We start from the raw sequence: 22,335 nt of genomic DNA on the forward strand, positions 1-22,335 counted from the left end.
ATTCCCTAATTTAATGCTATTACTCATGGGATTAGAGATGGATGTTTAAAATACTCAACTAAAGTCCTTCTAGATGAAGCTATTTATTTCATATCCCTTCCTAAATGACACATGACAAAAAATTATAATTTCAATATTTAATTAATTCTCTGGGCAAAGCTCTTGAGGGAGCTCAAGTCGCTAGGAGGAATGATAGGAGCTAAAGTTAAGAGTTTGTTGTCTTTTAAAAATAATACCCACATCCTACTAACAGTGGGAAGAAGAAAGAACTGAGAGGTTTTACTGACTGACAATAGCGTTGTCTGTCTTTTCTGCACACTGCTTCCTCCCTTTCTCTAAACTGGTATCACATCAGTGCACGTTTCCAGTGCAACACTTCCTTGGTACTGAATTTACTATGATAAACTTTACTTGTCCTGGTGAAAGGCCCTCATGTTTCCTTTCTTCCCCTGGCTGTTAACTTATCCAAGTTCTACAGCAGACCAGTTCCTAATTAACATCAGTTCTATCCCCACTGTATGCAGTAGCAAGGCAGTTGTGTGAGCAAAGCGGACACAGTGACCACACACACAATCCTGTTGCTTCACATAGATATATGTATGGGTATAGATATACGGTATATACACATTGATTTTTTTTATATATATATAAAATAACACCTTGTTTATAAAGCGACATTTAATTGCCACTGGTTCCCTTCCCGCCCCACAAAAACAATAGTATACAAAATATAAAATATTTTAAATATTTATAAACGCTGCAAGAAAAAAATAGAACTGTACGAAAATATTTTTTTTTTTCTGAGGTTCCCTCCCTGGCCTGTGGGAAGGGAAAAAGAAGGGGTACACATTTGGCCGGCCTAGTGTGCCTTGAGTCCGTAGTTGTTAAGCGGGTAGGAGTATGCCCTGCCTAATACTATCCGGTCCCGGAGGAGCTTAAATAAGACATAATAATTGCAGAAAAGGATAAGGGCCATGGAGAGGGTATGGTTCCACTTCTCTGAGCGCAGCAGTGAGTAGAGCTGGTAGCAGACCACACTGCCCTCGATGAGAATCAGGAGGTTGAGCAGCCGTAATGGACGGTGAAAAAGGAACTGCAGGGAAACAGTTAAAAAAGACAGATTTCTATAATTTGTTGCAGTGTTAAAGTGGGGAGGGGTACATACATAATGTTGTTGGGCACCACTGTGCTAATGACCACCATGCTGGGCAGAAGAAATGTTTGTACTCCAACCACTGCTAGCATAAGAAACAAGGTGTGTAGGAGTGTCATTTTTCTTGAGAAGGGGAGGATGGGTGAAATAACATACTGGCCAGCTGACATACTTTAATGTTTCCTTGGAAGACATTGACTAGAACCCTCTTTAAGAATATGCCACTGCCTGATGGGAGAGCTGCATCACTGTAACAAGCACGCGCTGACAAGGCAGCCACGGCTTCCATCCTGCCCAGACATCACTGTCATCCTGCAACGGGAAAGCCCCTCTGCTGCAAATGGGTATTTTAGCGGCAACAGGCTGTTGCACAGCACTGAACTCTTCCCCACGATCTGCTCTGCTGCAGCTATGTTTGCGCCTCTCCTCCCTCCCACCATCATAAGTCACCAAGCAAGAGAAGAGATACTTGCGTAAAAGCGGGCGTGGGACACATCTGAAGGCACTGCTACGTTATAAGGCCCAACTGCTTTATACAGGCATCGGCTACGTCGCACCAGAACTCCTTGTGGCCATATTGTGTTTTCTGACCAGCTGTGGGGAAACAATGCCAGAGCATTAGCATCTGTGCTCCCAACTCCCTGGACGTGGGTTCACGGGAATGGACTGCATCTTGAAAAATACCAAAGCCTCTGCCACAGGGATGTCCTAGCTCCCACTGGAAAAGCACAGAGGATCACAAGCCCACCAGATGGACTCTGAGTGATGTGAAGAAATGGCTCCCAGTGCAAGAGCCTAGCCTGCCACATTGGAGGGGGCCACCCCCTGCCCCTGCACATGCTACTTCTCCAGTGGCTAAGAGGAATCTCCATGTTTTTTTCTGGGAAGGAACCAGCAGAGACCAGAGAAGCTCGGATAGCTCTCTAGAGTAGAAGTTTCTGTTTCTAGGGAACAGAAAGACCAGCAGAGTTGCATGGGGAATGGAGAAGTGTCCTCAACAGATAAGTACTGCTGGTGTTTCCTTATTTACTAGAATGTCTTCTCTTGGCCAGGTATGCCAACCTCTCCCCATCCCCACACTCACATATGCTGCGGAGCATTGCTGTAGGAACCATGTTCTAGCTTCTGCCACTTGCCAAGGTGGGCAGCTGATCTGTGAAGCAGGTCACAGTACTTGGGAGGCAGCAGCTGAGTGGTGAGCATGACAAAGGCATTGATCCACACCATGATGAGGTGCTCACACGACCAGCGCATGTCGTAGTACTGGGTGCTCTGCAAAGAGACCAGACAAGAACTTGGCACCACTGTCATAAAACAGAGGAAGGAATGACAAGGGACGTACTGCATGTGCATCCAGCAGACCCACACCACATGTTACAGGCATGCGCTTTTGGACCGGTGGTTTCGGAGGGTTACAGCTTAGGAAACACTCAAGGCTCCCTTCTCCTTGACCTGAAGGAGAAAGGGCAGGGGATGATGCTGCAGCTGGTGCCTCTCCTCCTCCAGCAGCAGATACCTAGGGGGTTTGCTTGCCACAGAACTGTCCCAGGAGCACCAATTGCACCAAGACTGCTACGTGGATTTGGAGCCCTGCCCACTTCACTACACCAACTGGAGCTCGTTCAAGTTAGAAAAATGACAGATTAAAAATACAACCCTCACAATGACAAAAGGTTCTCGAATTTAGCTTGCCAAGCATCCTAGTTGGCTCTGTTTTCTAGCAGGCTGACCACCAAAGCCTCTGATCCAAGCACTTGAAAGCCAGCATGTTGGATCTGAGACGGGTAACAACAGGTTCCCTTTTCTAGGAAGAACACAGCTATCATCTGCCTAGGACAGGGGGTGGGAGAAGGGGAGTTAGTAAGTGGGGTGATGGGACTAGAGGTGCATCACATTTATGGCAATACCTATCCGCCAACCAGGAGCAGTACTAGTGCACTCCGGATGCAGCCATGCTCCGCTATCCAGGCTGCCAAAGGGGAGACAGAGAAAAGGGGAATTAACCAGGAATCCGGCCTGGCAGCAATTCACACAACATTCAGAAGGAGACGGCGGGCAGGGGCGCGGAGAGAGCCAGAGAAGAACTACCTTCACAAAACACAGTGGCAGGAACGCCACGTAGTAGGCACTGAAGAGGGAGTTGAAGAGAACTTCCTTGATCCTGCGGTTGAAGTCTGCTTTTAGGCACTCCACCTCATTGCGGATGAGATCTGGGGAAAGGGGGCAGCTGTGGGTGGGGATAGATGTAGGATTATTGAACTGTTCTCTCAGGGATTCCCACAGAAGCGAGAGGAAATCTTTGGGTTTGACCAGGCTGCTGACAGCTGAAGCCCCATCATCCACCATCTGGTCCTGTACCAAGTAACCACAGTCTGCAGGCAGGGGCTGTGCTCTGCTGTCCTGGTGGAAGCAGCACAGAGGAACATAGACACCAAACCTGCAGAGAAAGAAAGAAAAAAAAAAAGGGCTGAAATGACAGCCGTTCCAACACGAAGCAGGGGGCACCTTCTCAACAGATACTGGCATTTATGAGAGAGACACCACAGAGGAACCCTCATTCCATTAGTCAGTAGCCAACTCTTCTCCCCCATAAAAGCCCAGAGGCTGCAGCTTCAACAGCTGTGCAGAGAAGCTTCTTTAAATCTCATTTATGGAACCAATGATCCCAGTCTTCAGTCGCAGTAAAGGCCCCTCATGCAAACAGCATGCTGAGGCAATGTGCTTCACCAGCTCAGCACCACCTCCTTGCATCATACCCTGGCCACTCCTACTTCCCCTTTAATCATAAAACAAGGACACTGATTACAGCCAACAGCTCTGCTTCCCATGGTGGTTCATGCCGCCCCCAAGCAGCTATGCTCCCCGTACACCTATGTATGCAGGTACAAGGTGGTGTCACTCACGGGTAGCCCAGGAAGAGGAGGTTGAGCACTGAATGGCTGCGGAAGAGGTTGACCAAAGTCCAGCAGAGCACCCATCCGCAGAGGGTGAGCAGCACGAGGCGCACCATGTAGTGAATCACTGATGTCGCACCCACCTGAGAGGCCTGCAAATGGGGAGGAAACAGTCAGCCGCTCTGTAATGCTAGTGCTAGAACGTGAGCACCGGGATGCCTGTGGAGGAGGAGGAGCAGGGAGAGGGAAGGCACAGCTGCCCACTTCCAGATGCAGCAGACTTTCCTACAAAGGTGAATGCCTTTGATTTTATTCGTGACTGATAGAATCTCAAAGATTCAAATAAGCACAAGTTGTAGGGCATGACTAAAATAGGGCCTTTTGAAAAAAAAAAAAAAAAAAAAGCAGAGCTGCAAAATAGAAAATATTTTTGCTCAGGTCCCTTATTGCTCTGCTGATAGTCCAGGATAGCCTGAAACACGCTTCCTCTTGCTCTCTCCTATAGAAGGATCAAGTCTCAGCATTTATTTTCCTAAAGAACTGGAATGTCACAGTTCTCAGCTAAGGGAAGAGAAGATGGTGCACCATAGCAATCCCAAAACTAGATTTCCACCGCTCATCTCTACTGGATGTACAGGCTGCAGTCTAGTAAGGAGGCACCACCTTCAAAAGGGCAGCAAGAAAGCTTGTTCCAGTCTCCAGAGGGGAGAAGGCAACTGAACTATGAAAAGATTCTTAGGGGTTAAAGCCAATAAATGGGACATGCAAGAACTTGCATGGAAGGTTTCAATGCAGAAATTTCAGTCTATGGGAAGTTTTATGGAGAATGTGAACATAAATGAAAATGGCAGGAATCAGAGATGAAAAAAGAACTTCAGAGATCCCATCTTGTCCATCTATTCAACAGGATAGAACTGTTCCTTTATTTTATTTTATTTATTTTTACACTTATCGCTTAGTTGCTTGGCCTGGAGTTGTTAACCATTTCAGTGGACAGACCTTCCATTTTCCTTAAAATGAGCTTCCTCAAACATACATCTGGCCTGGTTCTGCTCTCACAAACAGGGAGAGTCCCAGAATCTGATGTGACACAACCAGAGTCTCAGAGTTAATCAGTAACCAGGACTGGAAAAGCAGTTCTACCAGCTATTCCTATTTCACTTTAGTGTACTCAGACATCCTCCTGCTGACCTTTCCCCTCTTGTCTCCTGTTCATTCATCCAGTCTTGGCTAACCTCCCTATTTGCCTTTCTGCTATCGAACTTGCAATTCTCTCGGCCATTTCTCTGGCACGAGATAGATAGTGACACACCATATTGCACTGGCAGGGATAAAGAAGCAAGTGGGGCCATTTAATCTCCTCATAGCTGCAGAGGCAGCAGAGCTACCCAATACTGCAGGACACGAATGGGCTCAAGGAGAAAACTCCAAGGCAGATGGGCATCCCCAAAATCTTAGTCCTTCACACCCAGGCTTGTTCTGGGGGAAGAAACCCTCCAGCTATCCAGCTTGCAGAACTTTCTCAGGCCACGGACGGTGATGCTCTGCAATCCGTGCTACGGGCAGGAGAGGGAACAGTGGGAATGTTACCTCAGAGATGAGGGCCCACACCAGCCTCCGCGCCAGCATCACTGTGATGAACGCCGCCAGGTGGTAGTCAATGAGGTGAAAATTCTGAAGGAGGAAAGAAAAACGGTCTTCACCAGGGAAAGGGACTCTGAAACCACCCAGCTGGGGTGGGACTAGAAAGCTGGATGCTGAGAGTGCATTAGGACCTTGTGTAAGCATTCCCCAAAGCTCTCTTATCCTGGAGGAGGGGTAAACATCGGTAACACAGGAATGTCTCCAGAAGCAAGATCTTCCCCACGTGGAGGTTCTTTACCATGAAGAGATTTCCACTCAAAACAAAACAAACCCACCCTTCAGGCAGGTATTTTGGGGGTCAAAGGGATATCTAGGACCAGGATATCCTACTACGGAGAACAGCTTGCAAGTTCTCCTAGGAAAAGCCACTGAGCAACCAGAGCAAGGGCAGCCTAAATGGAGTCCAGAGTGAGCCCACCAGTTCATTTTAGCTCTTGGTCTCAGAGATGGTCTGTAGCGACCAGTGCTCCCTGTTAATCAAGTTGATCTGAGAAACGTCAGCTTCACAGGCCATAAATCTGTATTAGAAGTTTAATGTTGGCTCTGGCAGCATCAAGTCAGGTACAGCTCTTGGACGGACCCCTTATGATTTTTCAGTGAAGCCACTGAATGTGTTCGGGGTAGAGCCGTTCGCAGACACTGAATACTCCTGTTTGGGACTTCAGGGACATTTTGGGTAAAAAAGAATTCTTGACATCTGATGGGAACAAACAAATAACTATTAAAACCTTCCAGGTAGGGAGCCTAAAACAGAATGTTTTTTCTTCAAAGCAAGCTGTGTCCAGCATCACGTAGCTGAACTGGAACCTGGTAACTGGAACACCAGCACCGCCTGTCGGTGCAGCTAACTAAGGAACCGCCTCAGGCTTCCAAGCAGCACGGACACAGCATAAAGTGAAGGACCCCCTCAGAAGCTAGCTTCACTCAGATGAGTTTGCTGACTCAGGTCACTGCCAGGTTGCGCAGCTTATTGGGGCAGGAAGAAGACTGAAACTGAGGAGACTGGGAGCTTTACATAAGCTGAGGATCTGACCCCCTCCCCAACCCCTGGGCTGCTGACCTGCTGTGAGATGCTAATGAAAACTTGCATCATCTCCCTTCTCTCGGCTCTGTTGTTTCCACTGGGAAAGGGCACCCACAGCAGGAGAGAGCAGACTCCTGGAGTCTCAACTCCATTTCAAACCCTAGGGGCTAGCACAAAAAATTTCCACTGAAGGAGTCCTGCTGACACCCCTCTCCCACCTTTTACATATTTTCTCCCCTGTAAAAATGGGGGTGACATGGCCCTGACTGATGGGGGTGCATGTGAACTTCCCTTCACGCCCTTAATGTCAAATGCCTTGTGATTCCTGGACTGAAGCAGCATGAAAAGCAGCTGTGTAATGAAAAAGCATGAGGGATGGCATTCGCTGGGGAACTCACCAGTGAGGTGCAGGAAGCAGGGTGATTGTATGGGTACCACCAGACAGTCTTGTAGATGTTGATGTACTGAATGAAGAGGGCTACCAGTAGGTAGATGAAGAACAGGAATTCAAAGAGAAGGCTCCCATCCAACGGCAGTTCAGGTATCCGACAGTGACGTACAGGCTCCGGAGTAATCAGCGCTGTGATCGGAGGCGCGGAGAGGCTGATGGCACTACCATTCCTGAAGCAGACAGGTATCACTCACTTGGTAAACATTCTACATCATCTCTATCATTTTCCAGGACAGCGAGTGCTTGAGGTTGTGAATTTGGGACTGGGCATTGCTAGCGGAGAGATGGCAGCAGTCTTGCATTCACGTTTCTGGCACAAGACCGGTGGTGAGCTTCATAGGCTTCTTAGCTCAGACAAAACCCTCATCCAGCATTTTCTCTAGACAACAGACCGGTCTGCTAGAGGTGCTGTGATGCGTCCAGCAATATTTCAGTAAACTTGTAGATGGAGGAACAGAGGTACAGAGTGAGGGAGCAACTCCAAGCAAAAATCAATGAGGGACTCTGTGCCAGACCAAGAGCTTAATGTTGGCTCCTGCCACCCATCACTAGGACATTACAGTGGCGCCCAGCCTCCTTCTCCAGTACTGCAAAGTGTCCATTGTCTTTCTGACCACAGTTCCTCTCGTAAAAAGAGGGGTAACTAAAAACGGAACAGAGGAGTTCAGCCACTTCCTAGAGGCTCCCCTCCCAAGTGTTTTCACCCTTCCTTCTTTCCTAGCCTTCAGAAGAGGCTAGGACAACTAAAAGCGCCAGCAGACTGAACTGATGGAGGAAGTTCAGGCATAAACTATGCTGTGTCTGACTGAAACCAGGATTAAGCGACACTTCCCCAGGACCCTGGGGCACTGACTCCGTGGTCTCAATAGTGACTTGTTCCTCAAGAATCTAAAACTGTGCCATCCATCCATCCGTCCCAGGCAGAGAAATCTTCAAAGGCCAAAGCTAAATGGCTTGGATCTCTCTACTCTGTAAGGATGCACGTATACCAAGTAGATGAGGGCCTCAACATGCAGCAAATAACTTCTCTAGTCTGGTAACTCCTGTGTGAACAGAAGTAATGCTGGGCCCTTTTAGTCTTTATGTGAAATGTGGAGATCTATATGTCACCACGTGTTCCTTTTTCAGCCCCCAGCTTCCCCAGAAAACGGGGATGAGCTTTGACAACTGTGAGGATTAGTTTCATCTGCAGCCAGCAGGGCTTAAGCAGAATACAGGCATCCTCCTGCCCTGCCCTTCTGCCACGCAGGAGGGGGGCTCACAGCTGAGCTCCGACATGTCACACTAACTCCCTGTAGCACTGCAGGCAAGCGAACAAGAGACAAGGACTCATCATTTGCTAGGACTCACTGCTCTGGGAACTGCTGCAGAGAAAGACAAACGGAGCACTGTGCAATCTCCATCCCTGGCTGTTGTGGCGGCGGTGAAGGGTGGCTAAGACCACTTCCACAGTCCTCCCCATGGGGCTGATCTTAACGCATGAAGCCAAGAGAGGGGCCGCAGAGGTAAGCATGCGCCACAGCAGAGCTGAGAAGAGAAGCTGGAAGAGGTTTGTCATGCAGGGCATGTTCCCCCTGGCATGGGCCATCTCTTAATACTACAGCAGAGGGCTCGAGGTTCCCATCTCCCAGTTCCTTGCTTTAACCACAAAGCTGCACTCCTGCCCGGAGTTCAGAGTGGATCAAGGCTCCCAGCTTTTAGCGCTATCCCAGCCACGGGTGTCTCAACAAACCTGCTGTTGTCCTTACCTGTTTCTCAAACCGGTACCGTTTCCGCAGCTCCCACCAACCAGCGTCTGGAGAGAAGGCAAAGCTGAACGGCTTAGCTGCTGCCGGCTGGGTCCCCTCCTTCCACCGGGCATGACCAGGAACCAATCCACTTCCAGTGCCTCCAGCAGGCTGTGCCCCAAGATCCAGAAAATGATCCCGAAGCCTTCCCAAGTCTGCAAAGGAGGCAGGAACATCACTTAAGCTGCAAACTGCTGGTCACCTAGTTCACACCCCAGCCAAGTAAGTTCATGCAAAAGGAAGCCACTCTCATACACTCTGAGCCCTGTGGGACACCCATCACCACCCTAAAACACTGTGCCATTTCAATGACACTGGATCAGTGTCTGCTTGCATACACAGCACAGACACCACTGAGACTGTGTCTTTAAAAAGTTGCTGTTTAAATTAGCCATCAGTGACTGCTACCACTTCCTGTTGGCTGGAAAGTGCCACCGAGCATCTCCAGTGCTGGAGACCACAAAACTGCGTGCCTCATTTCAAAAGCAAGTCTGGGAAAAGCCCCCTCCTGTTCTGCTGCAAGAAGCTACTAGAGATTCGCAGGGCTTTTTAACCACCCAACACATCACTTGACAGGGTCTGATGCTGGTAGGTTATTTGGACCTGCCTCTGCCACAGCTCTGAACAGACAGACTGGTCTCCATGAAGTTAATTGCATGGTTCAGCTCCCTTCCCGTGCCAAGAAATCCCAACTGACACGACAGCAGGAGGTCCATTTTAAAGTGGTTCTAGTTAGCAGAGTAGTGCTGCAAAACACACATGCTGGGGCACACCCAAAGAAGAGCAACAAAGCTGGTGAAGGGTCCAGAGAACAAGTCCTGTGAGGAGCAGCTGAGGGAACTGAGGGTGTTTAGCCTGGACAAAAGGAGGCTCCAGGGAGACCTTACTGCTCTCTACAACTACCTGAAAGGAGGCTGTCTCTTCTGCCAAGTAACAAGCAACAGGACAAAAGGAAATGGCCTCAGGTGGTGCCAGGGGAGGTTTAGATTGGGTATTAGGAAAAAATTTTCACTGAAAGGGACGGGAACAGCCTGCCCAGGGAAGTGGTTGAGTCACCGTCCCTGGAGGTATTCAAAAGACTGTAGACGTGGCGCTTCGGGACATGGTGTAGTGGTGGACTTGGCAGTGCAAGATTTACAGTTGGACTCGATGATCTTAAAGGTCTTTTCCAACCTAAATGGTTCTATGTACACAAGTACTTCAAAGGCACATATAAGCAATCACGTATCCCAGCCCTCAAAAATATTAATAATAATTAAAACCTGAATCTATAAATATTTCTTTATTTTAAATGACACATTTTAAACCAATCAGTTCCTTAAAATGACCTACTATGAGACAGGCTGGGCAACTCAGAATATCAGTAACAAAGGTAGATTCTCTGGCACAGACTTTTATCACTCCCCATATGATTTTGCTTTTCTTTCACGGGTCTCCCACATAACACTGCAAGGATTTCGGCAGTCAGGTACGTTTCTGATGGCTAGCAGACATAAAAGAGCAAGGTGTTGAGTTGGAGTGTGAATCTGGAAGTCATTCCAAGCGCACATGCTCTACAGAACCAAGACAGTTGAGAGGGCATCTTGCTACAAGGACTCTGGTGTATCTGCATGTCTGGAGACTAATCAGATGCCTTTTCAGCAAAATACCATAGCCAAAACCAACCCAGGGTCCAAAAAACACCTCCACCTTCTGGGAAACTCTGGATCTAGCTTTGAAATTTACAGATGGAACCTATTGTCTATTTACAATTCAGTTATCACCTCCTTTAAAATCCTGAGAAATCACAGCTGGTAGAAATGCCAGGAAGTTTGTTCATGAGTCACATCACTGTCACCATGAACACAGCATGCAGAACTATTCTAAAAAAACCCTCAAAGAATCATCCTTTGTATTAAAATTTCCCATCCTTCATCTATATTCCAATAACCAACTCTCAAAATTTCAACAAAAATCAGGATGCTTCAAAAGGGAAATGCTCTCTACATACCCACATGAAGGTCACTAGCACAAAACAGAAAAAAAAAGTAAAGCAGAGATCCTGGAGAGTAAAAAAAGGGAAGGGAAAAAAACAAAAAAAAAAGAGTTGTGAAATTGCATGAAAGGAGAGAGCAAACACTGGGCAATTTGGGCTTGGAGGAAAATAATGTGCTTTGGCAGACTTCAAAATTCTCATTATAATTCTAACACCACCACAACAGAAAACTGAAGCCTTCCTTACCTTTCTAGTCAAGACTCTAAAGCTTTCAGAGAACTTTCTCTGGGATGTTCTAGAGTTTTATTTGGGAATATTTATATTTCAAGAATTAAACAGAAGAAAATTCTCCTGAATGCACAAGATGAGCAGGGGCAGCAACAGACAATGCAGAATTCACTTAGGGCATCCAGACACTTCACATAAGCAGCTAAGGTGAAAAAAATAATGAGAAAAACCTCTAAAAGGAGCAACTTTGAAAGCTATTTTAAGCCAAATTAAACTATTACAGGGACTGTGGAAGCTAAAACAATTGTTCTGATTCAACCTACAGGACGTTTGTGATAACGGATGCAATATGTTGGTGGTCTAATTAGCAGTGGAAGGTACTTTATGCCACAGTCAGTAATTCATGTAAATAATTTAACAGCTTTCATTAGTATTATCCCATTAGTATGCTTCGCATGCTCGCTAATATAGACACTTGGACACTGAGTAATTGCATTTCCACCCTCTGGTTTTGCAAACCAGTAAAATGCAGGTTTCTACCAGTACAAAAGAATGCCTGTGGAAAGGAGCCCTCCTTAATGTCAGCGCACCATATTTTAAATGCACTTGAATAAGCCCTTTCACAGCGATCCATGAATGTATAGACCGGGCAGTTCCTCAAGCCAAAAGCTTTAAATAAAACTTTATGTCACTGGAGTCTGATCAAATTAGGCAGGTGTCTGTTAGAGCAAAATCTGCCTAAGAACCCTTCCTTTTTTGTTGTTGTTTGCTTCTGTTTTATAAAACTAGCCACGCAAAACTGAAGCTCCCCCGATAAAGTTAAACGAAGCAGTGAGATTACAGATCAGTTTGACTAAGTCTGCTTTTTTTGGCTTTGAACCAATCAACAGCCCTCCTTTTTGAGACAGACAGACACGGGAAAAAGCTTTTTTATTTATTTATTTTCAATTAATAAAGGCATGACTCAACTGTGAAAAATATGCTCACAAGAAAAAAAAGTGCCCATGACCCTTCACTCCAACAGGTAAGATTCCTGTGTGCATCCAAGTCATATTAAGTATTAATAACGAGCCCACGGAGTGAGCTGGGAGTCTACCAGGCTCCTTTCTCTATTTGCAGAGTCCCCACCCCATCGGCAATCTTATTTTAAACAGAGTCACAGGCACAGAAAGTGAGTCATGGAAGATAAAAGCTTTTCCTGACAAGACTCTTCAGTCCATTAATGTGAGTCCACATTGTTATTCCCAGTTCACCTGTATTTTCCATCAAAAATAAGTCACATATTTGTATTCCCTTCATCCTCAACATCCCCAAAACAGAAACCGCCTGGCTTCCAAGATCTCCTCTCTCAGGCAGACGCGGGCACCGTAAAAACACGCAAGGGAATGGATATGGGTACAGACAGCTCTTGGGTACTAGAGAGGGACCACACTCTTCCTCTAGGACAGAGACAAAACCTTCAGCTTTACAACCTACATGGTCACAAAAAGATCCAGGACTGTAAGGGATCAGACCTTCTGATTTCCAATTCTTGCTTTTAGGACTTCAGAAAGCATTTGGGTATTTTGTTTCTCTGCACCAACACTCCTCCTCCCTATCAGCTCCCCAGCTCTCCTGACTGAGGCAGGACCAAGCAGGCAAGAACCACAGCTGTGAGCAAGGCTTTAGTGATGGGCAGCTAGGCAGCCAAACCATCCGCCAGCTGAGAGGTGAAGCAGCATGCAGCCCTGTCCTGCTCCCCAGGGACCATCGCTCAGAATCATGTTCCTGCATCAGCAGCTGCCCAAACAGCTCTCAGAAGAGACAAACCAGGACAGTCAGTGACTCATCAGAATGAAAAGTCTGCCTGGTTCCCCATCTCTTTGCTGGAAATGCTACAATGCTCAGCCAGTTATTTTGATGGCATTACAGTTTGGTTTTTTTTTTAATTGGAGAAAACTCCGAGCCTCCAGTCCTCTTGGGAAGCTCACTGCACTGAGGCATGAGAACTCTGAGAGCTTGGAAAACATTCAAGAGGCTCTCCTTCGCTCCACAAGTCCTACAACTGGCTAGTCTTAAGAGCAGAAAGGGAAATGTGGCCATCCCCACTTGCAGCAACATGGGCTGAGAAGACCACAAGTCTCTCACTGCAACTCTACATCTTGATCAAAGCAGCCGCCTTCCTGCTGAGTAAGCATGCGACGTCTTGGGGTGAAGCAACACGCCTCTGTGGCCGTTAGCAAAGGAGTTCTGCCTGCCTCCTCCTCAGCAACACAAAAGCTCTCAGCATCGTCTGGCTTGCTAGCAAGACTTTCCATTCGAGGTGACTGTGTTTTATGGCTACGCAGGATGGAAACACACCTGCCACCCCCGTGACACAGCTGCAAAGCGCTGACGTGAAGCACAGGGTACTACCAGCGCTGAGAAAACACCATCGACATTTCCAGCCCCTCTGGGTACTAGTGGTAACACCCCGAACCATCGCTAGCATCAAGCGTGGGACAAAAGGATGAAGGAACTGGGAATGGCGCAGGGAAAATGCAAGCCAAGGAGCACGGAAGCAGCAGTGCCAGAAGCAGTCCCGCAGCGCCACGGGAAACCACACTGCCCATCTCCAGAGCGCTCCTACATCCAGGCATCTGGGAATTCCTCCTCCCACTGCAGCAGCAACCTGTCCCCTTGCTGTCAGGAGCATTGGCTTCTAGGTCATCTTCCTTCAAAAAGGAACATATATCCTGGAACTGGACTGTCTGGATAAGCTCCAAGGCACGAGCTCCCAGACCACAAAGGCCAGGGTCCATTTAAGACCTGGACAGTTTCCCCTGGCCTGAGTGAAAGGTTCTGTCCCCAGGGCTGCCAGGGCACAGCAAGCACCTGCACAGCTTCTGTTACCACCCCACAGGTGACAACAACTCACGGTGTCCCAGACAGTGGTTTATTTATAAAACTTTGTTTGCAAGGCTGCAAAAGACAGTTACTAGCCCCTGGTGAAATCGTTTCTGTAAGGATGGGAGGAGGAAAAGAGTAGGATTCTCTAACCTTTAGAAATAAATATATGCTGTAACAGTTGAGACTTTCAGCTGGCAGACAAACAGCTCTTTCTCCTCTTCCTCCCTCCGTCCCCCATCAGTCTCTGAAAGCGAAACAAGCTATGTAAAAAGGTCTCTCGGTTACTAATGTCCTCACTTCAAGCCACTGTAGCTGGTCAACCTAATCTCAAACTCGTATTTCTCCAGCAGTCCTAATCATAATTCACAAATTATCAGCAAATCCACCTTATAGTCAAGTTTTCTTTTCAACTGCTGTGACACCCAGTTACTATGGCTTATTTTTTTTTTCCTTTTAGTGTGAGACCTATTTATTTATTTAAGTAAAAACATTTGGACAGCTGGAAAAACTGAACCACAAAGCTGGTAACCCATTCACCCGACATCATCATCATCATAATAATATATACAAAAAAACCCCCACAATCCAAAAAATCAAGAAGAGAGCCTAGAAAAGCGATGGCTGCACCCGTGCCTGGGTGATGAGGCCACCTTATCAGCACCCTCACATCTGCCACACCGAGAGCTGACAAGCTGCAGAAGTTCTGTGGAAGCCCTGACTTGGTTGGGGAATCAAAAGAACGTTCGGTTGTTGCGAGGGAGGAAACAACCAACAGGTTATCAGCTGGAAAGCTAAATATTTGGCTTGCACAGAGCTCCCCCAGCACTAAAGTCAACACAACCTTTCAACTCAGGCTGGCTCCACAGGCGCACACCCACCACCTGGCCCAGCACTTGGCCCCAGCCCCGCGCCGGCAGGCAAAGCTGGTTAGGAGGGAGGTCTCCCAAGTCAGCACATTTTCCAAGTCCTCATGCCATACGGAGCGACAGATCAAGAAGGAGATTCAGCACAGAGAGAGCCAGAAACCCCCCTGAAGCACAGCCCAGGGTCGGGCAAAAAGGCCAAGAGCCAGGTGGTGAATCACCACTGTCAGGTGATGCACCAGCGAGATTAATTTTTGCTCAGTGACTAAGAACCAAGAACCTCCTCTGTAATAACGAAACCAACCCAGGAACACCAGCTCAGCGTAGGCTTTTCTGCTACAGCACAACTCCGGCTGAAGAGGCTCCATCTATCAGTCCTTGACACACATGCCAAACCAAAGGGTGAAAGTAGCAAGAAACAGGCAAGAATTCAGGAACGGCATCTACATCCTATGACTCGGGCATCTTCAGTGAGGAAGGCTAAAACTAAGCAGACAGATAAGTGGGGAAAATAAAAGTTCTAGCTAAAGACAAGGTGAAGGCAGCACTTGCCATCTGTAGCTGCCACAGTACTTCAAATACCCACAGACAAAAATGGGAGCAGGAGAGAAAACTTTTCCAGGAAAAGCCTCTCCGGGTTGAAGTGCAATAAGCTCAACTCAGCTCATTTTGCAGATGTGCTCTTTAAAGACGGGGCACAGATTTAAGTTCTTAATATCAAGAAGATTATCCAATAGACTGAAAAAGCAATTTTAAAAAATGGAGAGGGATTTCCAAACCAAATCCTACACATTCCTTAAAAATCCCCTCAAAGACCTTACTTCAGGGGGTGCGATGAAGAGATTTCCAGAGGTATGCAGGCGATGTGGTCCTCCTCAGAACACAGATGAGTTCAAGTCTTTGTGAATTGGAGGAAAGAAGATACACATACTAAGCGCTCTTAATGAACCTCTGGCGACTACAAGAACAAAGCCACGATTCCTGGACTAATAAATAATACCGCATAACCATGTAATTACCTTTGCAACTAACTGCTGCGGGAGGTCAGAACAAACAGCTTAATAAGACTTTAATGAACGACTATAATAATTTTATGAAAGAATTGAAATTATGTTTAAAAAAAAATATTAAAAAAAACCCAACCCACAACGTAAGATCCTCAGGGCTCAGCAGCTACAAGTGGCTGACACTCTCCCCCAAGACAACAGCGTCGCACAGTTTGCAATACAGTAACATTTTCTTTGGCTTCTTCCGATGTATACAGCGACGCTCACAGCCCAATACTGGATCTGGGAATAAAGAAAGCATTGGCTGGTCCTCGTGTGAGAACAAGACAGAAGTGCAAAGCTGAGCTTTTCCAGCAGCAGAGGGAAATGCAGGCCTGACCAGCTGGGTCATGCTCTATTTTGGTCCTACAGTTCCCATCCTGCTAAATCGTGTGGGGAAAGGGACAGCGAGTCTGGCCTCATCCAGAGCAAGAGGCTCCAACTAAAGAGCTGGTGGGAATTACCAAGCTTGACATCCAGTTCTCAAAGATGACCTCCGCTGTTGTTTGAAAGCTCGGGAGAGTTTCAGCTCCAGCTCCAAACCAGGATTTGGGTATGTGACAACACAGAAAGTTTTAAGCTCCAACTCCACCTGCCTGTTACCGACAGAAACAGAAGTTCCGTTTAGAAGGGGCCTGTGGTTGGGAAGTAACACTCCATCACTAGGACAATGTGCATCAGCAGACACAACACTGGCAAAGCTACCGAAGCTGGCTGTTCAAACAGTTTGTCAACGTGCACTGCCAAGAACGTCTTGCACCAAAGCCCTTCAGTAAACACTGCGCACAGGCACGGCACTGCTAAAACACAGCCACAGATCGCCCTCCGTTACACTGTGCCGTGCGACTGCGAAAGGAAGGGAATTTTGGCTATGGCCACTGAAATTTTCTTTTCCAACTTATCAGGACAAATGCACAGCAAAATAGATCACTGCTGAGAGCAGCTGCGAGGTAGAAAAGATGCTCTTGCCTTAAGAGCCCATCTTGTAATTTTCAACCGAGCAAGCCACCAAAACACGTGTTCTGCTCCCAACTCGAACACATACACATGCTCTAATGGCCTGAGTACAGGTCTGCAAGCCAGGAACTCTTGGTTTTTAATCTCTCTTCAACTGACTTCCAGGGAAGTTTGTTACTGATTTTCCTGATTTAGACCTCAATTTCCTTATCCCAAACAGGATAAACTGTTTGACAAGTGTTTCTCTTGCCAGGGGTCTCTGTACATAGTATTGAATATTTTTTACAGTATTATTTTAGTGTTTTAGAGACTGCAGTTATTTTAGTGCTTTTAAAACAAACAGAAGCAGCTTTCCCGCTGTTTTTGTTCCTCTGCCAATCCCTACGGTTAATTTAATGGTGATCAGCCATGATGAAAAATCATGGGGAGTCACTAGGTGTTTTCTATTTTGTCCTCACATAGCTAAAAATAAGGCAGGCATCTGCCATCTGTAGCAATGAGTTTGAAAGCATGGAGTAGAACACAAGGAAGAAACACTTACTCAAGCCTTACCCCCAGGTCATTGCACTGGGATTCGTATCGGAAGGTATCAGTGCAACTGTGATTTGCATACCCCTGACACCATGGAAAAGCAGAATTATTGCAGGGGACTCTAAATAAATTGTAATTTGCACAAACCATAAATTTGCATTAAAATATAAAACAGAGGAGAATACATCAATTCCCCTCTACTTGCCTCTTAAATAAGAGGTACAGGTAATCTGCAAGTTCCCCCGCACAAAACCGTACAAGTCCTCAATTCAACTTGCATTATTCTGGCAGGTGGCACTCAGAACTTCATACCACCATTTACAGAGCAACTAATCTAGCAGGTCAGGAAAATGCAGTAGGATACGTTAATCCCTGGTATAATTAATTATACCAAGACTAATTTAGCTGTCCAAACCTGCACACACGCTCCCTTATAAGCATGTCTGGGCCACACCGAGAATTTTGCTTTAACCCAACCATTTCAAACCCCCAGCATACATGGCTGCCGTTGCACCACGTTAGCCTTCATGGCTTTTCTGACTCGCTTGCATAATACTCACTCCCATCTGAAGACTCCGTTTGCAACACGTTCAGCCCAAAAAGTAAAAAAAAAAAAAAAAAACAACTTAGAAATGACTCTCCACTGACTACACCCCACAAAGAATGGCAGGAAGTCTTTCAGGAGAATTTGTGACAGCTCATGAGTGATTTGGCCAAGTCATACAGCTAACAGAGATTTACCTCCAATTTTTAAAAATCCACCCTCTAAAACCTGTACCGCTTACCCAACCGTGGTACGGTTAGAAATAAATGAACAAAAGTTCCCATCAGCACAAAAGACCTGCTGCGGTGAGGTGAACAAAGAGGAGCGAGCTAACTTCATGGCACCGTCCATTACCAGGGCAGGCCAAACTGCAGCCAGAGAGCGGATTAAGGAGATGGCAGAGGAGAAGGGATCACTGAAGGAAGAGGAGCGTGGATGTCGCAATTTCCTCTCTTCCTTATGGTTTCTTGTGCATAGGTTAGCACCGCAGTACGGTCAAACTGCATCAGTTCTCCAACTGGATGGCAGTGCGAGAAGGAAAATCGGGCCTCAAAAAGGAAAATACGTATAACAGAATATCACACTGCAAAATGAACTATGACAGATCAAGTAATACTGAAGCCTAAAGATCCCAAGCATTTAAGCAGATTCTGCAAGCCAAATTCAACCCTCCTCTGTATTTCTCAGTCCATAAACAACGCAGGACATAAAATTTCACAATGGACAAACAAAAGAATGGTCAGAAATCAGTAATACTTTAAAGAATAAATGTTCTACTATTAGACAAATTCATCCAAACCTCCAACTGATTTTCAACAGTGCTAAAAACCACATACATCTTCCTACTGATAAAATATCTCTTCTTTAAATCCAGAGCACGCATCCAGCCCCTCCAACTCAAGAGTTTTACATCCATAAACTAAAACTAAACCACACATTTATAACTGCCAGAAGAAAACTTCTTTCCAGGATTTCATGATACTGAGGCACAGGGGGAGCACAGAGACTGAGAGGTAGGACCGTCTCAGAATCAGTACTATCTTGCTGCTTTGCACCACATCCACCTTTAGGAGCTGGAACTCTACAGAGTCAGACCAAGTGACCCGACTGGCTTCTGAACTGTATGCTCATGGACATTGGAAGTCACCTTAACACACATTTCTAGCATATATGTTCTTGCTGTATTCTCAAACATCCAAATTTGATGCCTGCAGAAGAAAAAAAATGTTAGTTTTTTATCCAGATATCCAGGCTCCAGTTGCCCAAATTAACATGCAATGCAGACACCTGCAGAGAAAGATTTATGTTCAGTGCTGCTCAATGTGAAAAAGAGCAGAAAGGTGTGGGGTTTCACCCCCCCCTTCAAATACTACATACATAGATTCTGTCTCTAAAATTTCAGACCAAAAAGCAGTGTCTGAAGAAAGCATAGACAAAAAAGTGATTAGGCCTGTCTGCTTTTGAGTAATACATAACAACATAACTGTATTGGCGATGTTACATCAGCACAAATATTGCTCATACAGGCAGGCTGCTATGACGAGAATAGCTTTATCTCCTTAGCTACAACAGGATGCCATTAGTGTCTCTGTAAAAAGAATAATTCAGCAAGGTGCTAACCTGTACATTACAAGAAGTTTTCAAAAGAATTCACCTTCTTACAAGCAGAATAAAAATGTACTCTGCAAAAGTAGGAAGCGAAATGTTTATCCCCATTTTACAGTCAGAAAGACTTTTAAAAAAATAAAGTAAAAAATAAAAATGAAACGCCTACCTTTTTGAAATTATCAACGATTTCAGATGCTCAGGTTGAGACAATACAGATACCTCCATCAGCAGGAGTGTGGACAGCCAGACCTTCTGAAAATCAGGTCTCAAATGCCTGCAAGTCACTAGGTCAGCCACGAGATAGCCAAGGAATGAGCTGTACAGGAGACACGCGGATATTCCACAGCCTTGAGATGAGGAGTGTGCATCACGGTGGACACAGGTAACTGTGTCACTGATACTACCTGAGCTCTTCTGTCATTTCAAATAAGTGAAACCTGGACAGCATTCCCACCCTCCGTGCTGGTTTGCGCTGCAAAACCCAAGTCAGAGATGCTCAAGAACAGAAACAAGAAGCAGCTGCATCTACACCTGAAGAACTTCCAGTCCGACAAGGGACTACAAGGCATGTTAAGTTTCAGCACAACTCCCAGAGAGGTCAGCATTGCCTGGCTACCACCTCCGCGCCAGCGGGCCCAGGATTTATCAGCAAAGCATCATCCGATCGCGATACCCAGCGCCTCGAGGAGCGGCTGGAAGGAGAAATGGGTGTCAGAAACAAAGCCACTGCCACCCCAGGAGTGCCAGGAGGTGAGCAAGGGGGCAGGCTCCGGGTTACAGGGCTGGTGCCCTGCTCTGCAGCCAGCACCCTGTGAAACTGGAGCCAAGCCGTTCCAGCCCTGCCCCTGTACTACTGCATCCCCCTCAGAAAACATCCTCTGAGCACAGTGAGTTAACAGACCTGAGTCGGTTACAAAAGCGACGACGCGTCATGTCCAAGAACTTTGTGACTGACCACTTTGTAGCCCAGACATCTCCTTCCTGCACTTACAGACCCAAGAGATGCCAGTGACACGAGGGGCCTGTTACAAGGGAAAAGCATGCACGAGAGTGACCATCAACTGCAAAGCGGCTTCTGTTTCCGCTGCACGGTCATGTCAGAATGATGCTGGAGTAGCGAAGGAGCTACCGCACGTAATACGGAAAATTACCGGCCTGTGCTGCCCTGCGTAAGGCAGGGTGAGCGATACACTGCTTTTTAGTGGTACAAGAGGGAACAGCGACGTGCGCCCACATCCATTCTGGAAACGGTACCTGGTGGTGGGTGAGGTGTGCCCGGAGTTACAGCGCATTGCCTCATCTTCCACAGGCCGGTGGAAGGACGTTGTAGGACTGGTTACAGCGTTTGAAAACCTCAAAGCGAACCCACCCGCGTCCCCAGCCCGACCTGCTCGCGTTTAACCCTCAGCCGTCCCCGCACGGCGGGCTCCGGGCAGCGCGCGGGGGCCCTGCGCCGCCCTGGCACACGGGGACACGCCGAAAGCGAGAAGCCGGGGGGCAGGTGCCGTAACGCACCGGCAGGACCGACACAAAGCCCAGGAGCCAGCACACACACGCACGCACACACACAGAGTGCGGGGGCCCGGCCCGCACCGCCGCGGCACGGTCCCGCCCGGCCCGGCTGCGCCCCTCGCCCCCCGGGCCCCCGCGGGGGCCGGTACTCACACATCCACGCGCGGGCGGCGGCGCGGCTCGGACATCAGCCGGCAGCGGGGTCCCCGGCCCGGCGGCGAGCCCCGGCCCCCGCAGCCCCCCGGCCCGCCGGCGGGGGGCGAGGCTGCGGCGGCGGGTCCCCGCGGAGCGCGGCTCGTCCCGCCGGGCAGACCCCCGGCCCGGCGCCCCGCGGCGCGGCAGGAGGCAGAGCGGGCGGCCGCGGCGGGAGGGGAAGGGCCGGGAAGAGGCGGCTGGCCCAGCCTCGGCGCCCCGGCGCGGCCCTGCACACCGCCGGCTGCCGCCGCCGCAGCTGCCCGGGAGACGTGGCAGTGAGGGCTGATGCTCTCATCACAGGGCGACAGGCGGCGGCGGCAGCAGCAGCCACCGCGGCGGCCGCGGCCCCGGCCGGCCCAGGGAGGGACGGGCGCTGCGGGGCGGGGCGGGCCGGCCGCGCCGCCATCTTGGTGGTGGCAGCAGCAGGGGCGGCGGGGCCGGGGCGGCGCGGGGGGTGCGGAGCCCCACGGCACGGCGCGGGGCCTCCAGGGGGAGATGCTCCGTCCCTTATCCGCGCCCCGTTGCACCGGGAACGCTTTTGTCGCTCTAGTCACGATAATAAATCCAGAACGCGCCACGTTTTGCATCGTGAGACACCCCCCAAAAAATTAATGAAATAATCACAACCAACAGCTTCATTACAGCCAGCAACTCTGCTTATCCCGCGAGTGAGCACCAACAGCTGGAGCCTCGACGTGCCCCGCTGGGCCAGGGTCCGGTCCCCGCCTGCGCCCCGCGTCAGCCCGCGGAGCCGGGGGGAGCGGGCGGTGGGGCCGGGACACCGGGCACTGGCTGCAGCAGCCGCCGAGCGGCAGCAAACCATCACGGGCTGGCCACCAAGCCAAGCCAAGGCTTTCCTGAGCGCCTTTCCCAAAGGGGCATCTTCCTTTCGAGTGATTTCTGGGACAGCTTGTAGGTGCCAGCCCAAAGCTGGGGAGATATAGCGGTGAAAATCGCTTTATTTATTTATTTATTAGCTTTATTATATTTATTATAAACAAAATAATTATTTATTAGCTTTCACAATCGCAACAAGAAAGCTCTCCCAGGGAGCG

General features: G+C 48.2%; 1 protein-coding gene across 1 annotated transcript; it reads right to left on the reverse strand.

Annotated features, from left to right (window-relative positions):
- Positions 1-573: 573 nt before the first annotated feature.
- On the reverse strand, positions 574-21,563 carry TMEM39A (transmembrane protein 39A). The gene is made up of 9 exons (XM_080392539.1): positions 21,239-21,563; positions 8,915-9,108; positions 7,114-7,336; positions 5,638-5,721; positions 4,057-4,199; positions 3,242-3,590; positions 2,238-2,425; positions 1,627-1,747; positions 574-1,093 (listed from the first exon to the last, which is right to left on the reverse strand). Exons 2-9 carry the CDS (start codon positions 9,025-9,027, stop codon positions 860-862), a joined length of 1,455 nt encoding a protein of 484 aa, XP_080248665.1. The 5' UTR covers positions 9,028-9,108; positions 21,239-21,563; the 3' UTR covers positions 574-859.
- Between the last annotated feature and the right edge of the window lie 772 nt (positions 21,564-22,335).

The sequence above is a fragment of the Falco punctatus genome (assembly GCF_963210335.1).
Source record: "Falco punctatus genome assembly, chromosome: 6".
Lineage (NCBI taxonomy): Eukaryota > Metazoa > Chordata > Aves > Falconiformes > Falconidae > Falco > Falco punctatus.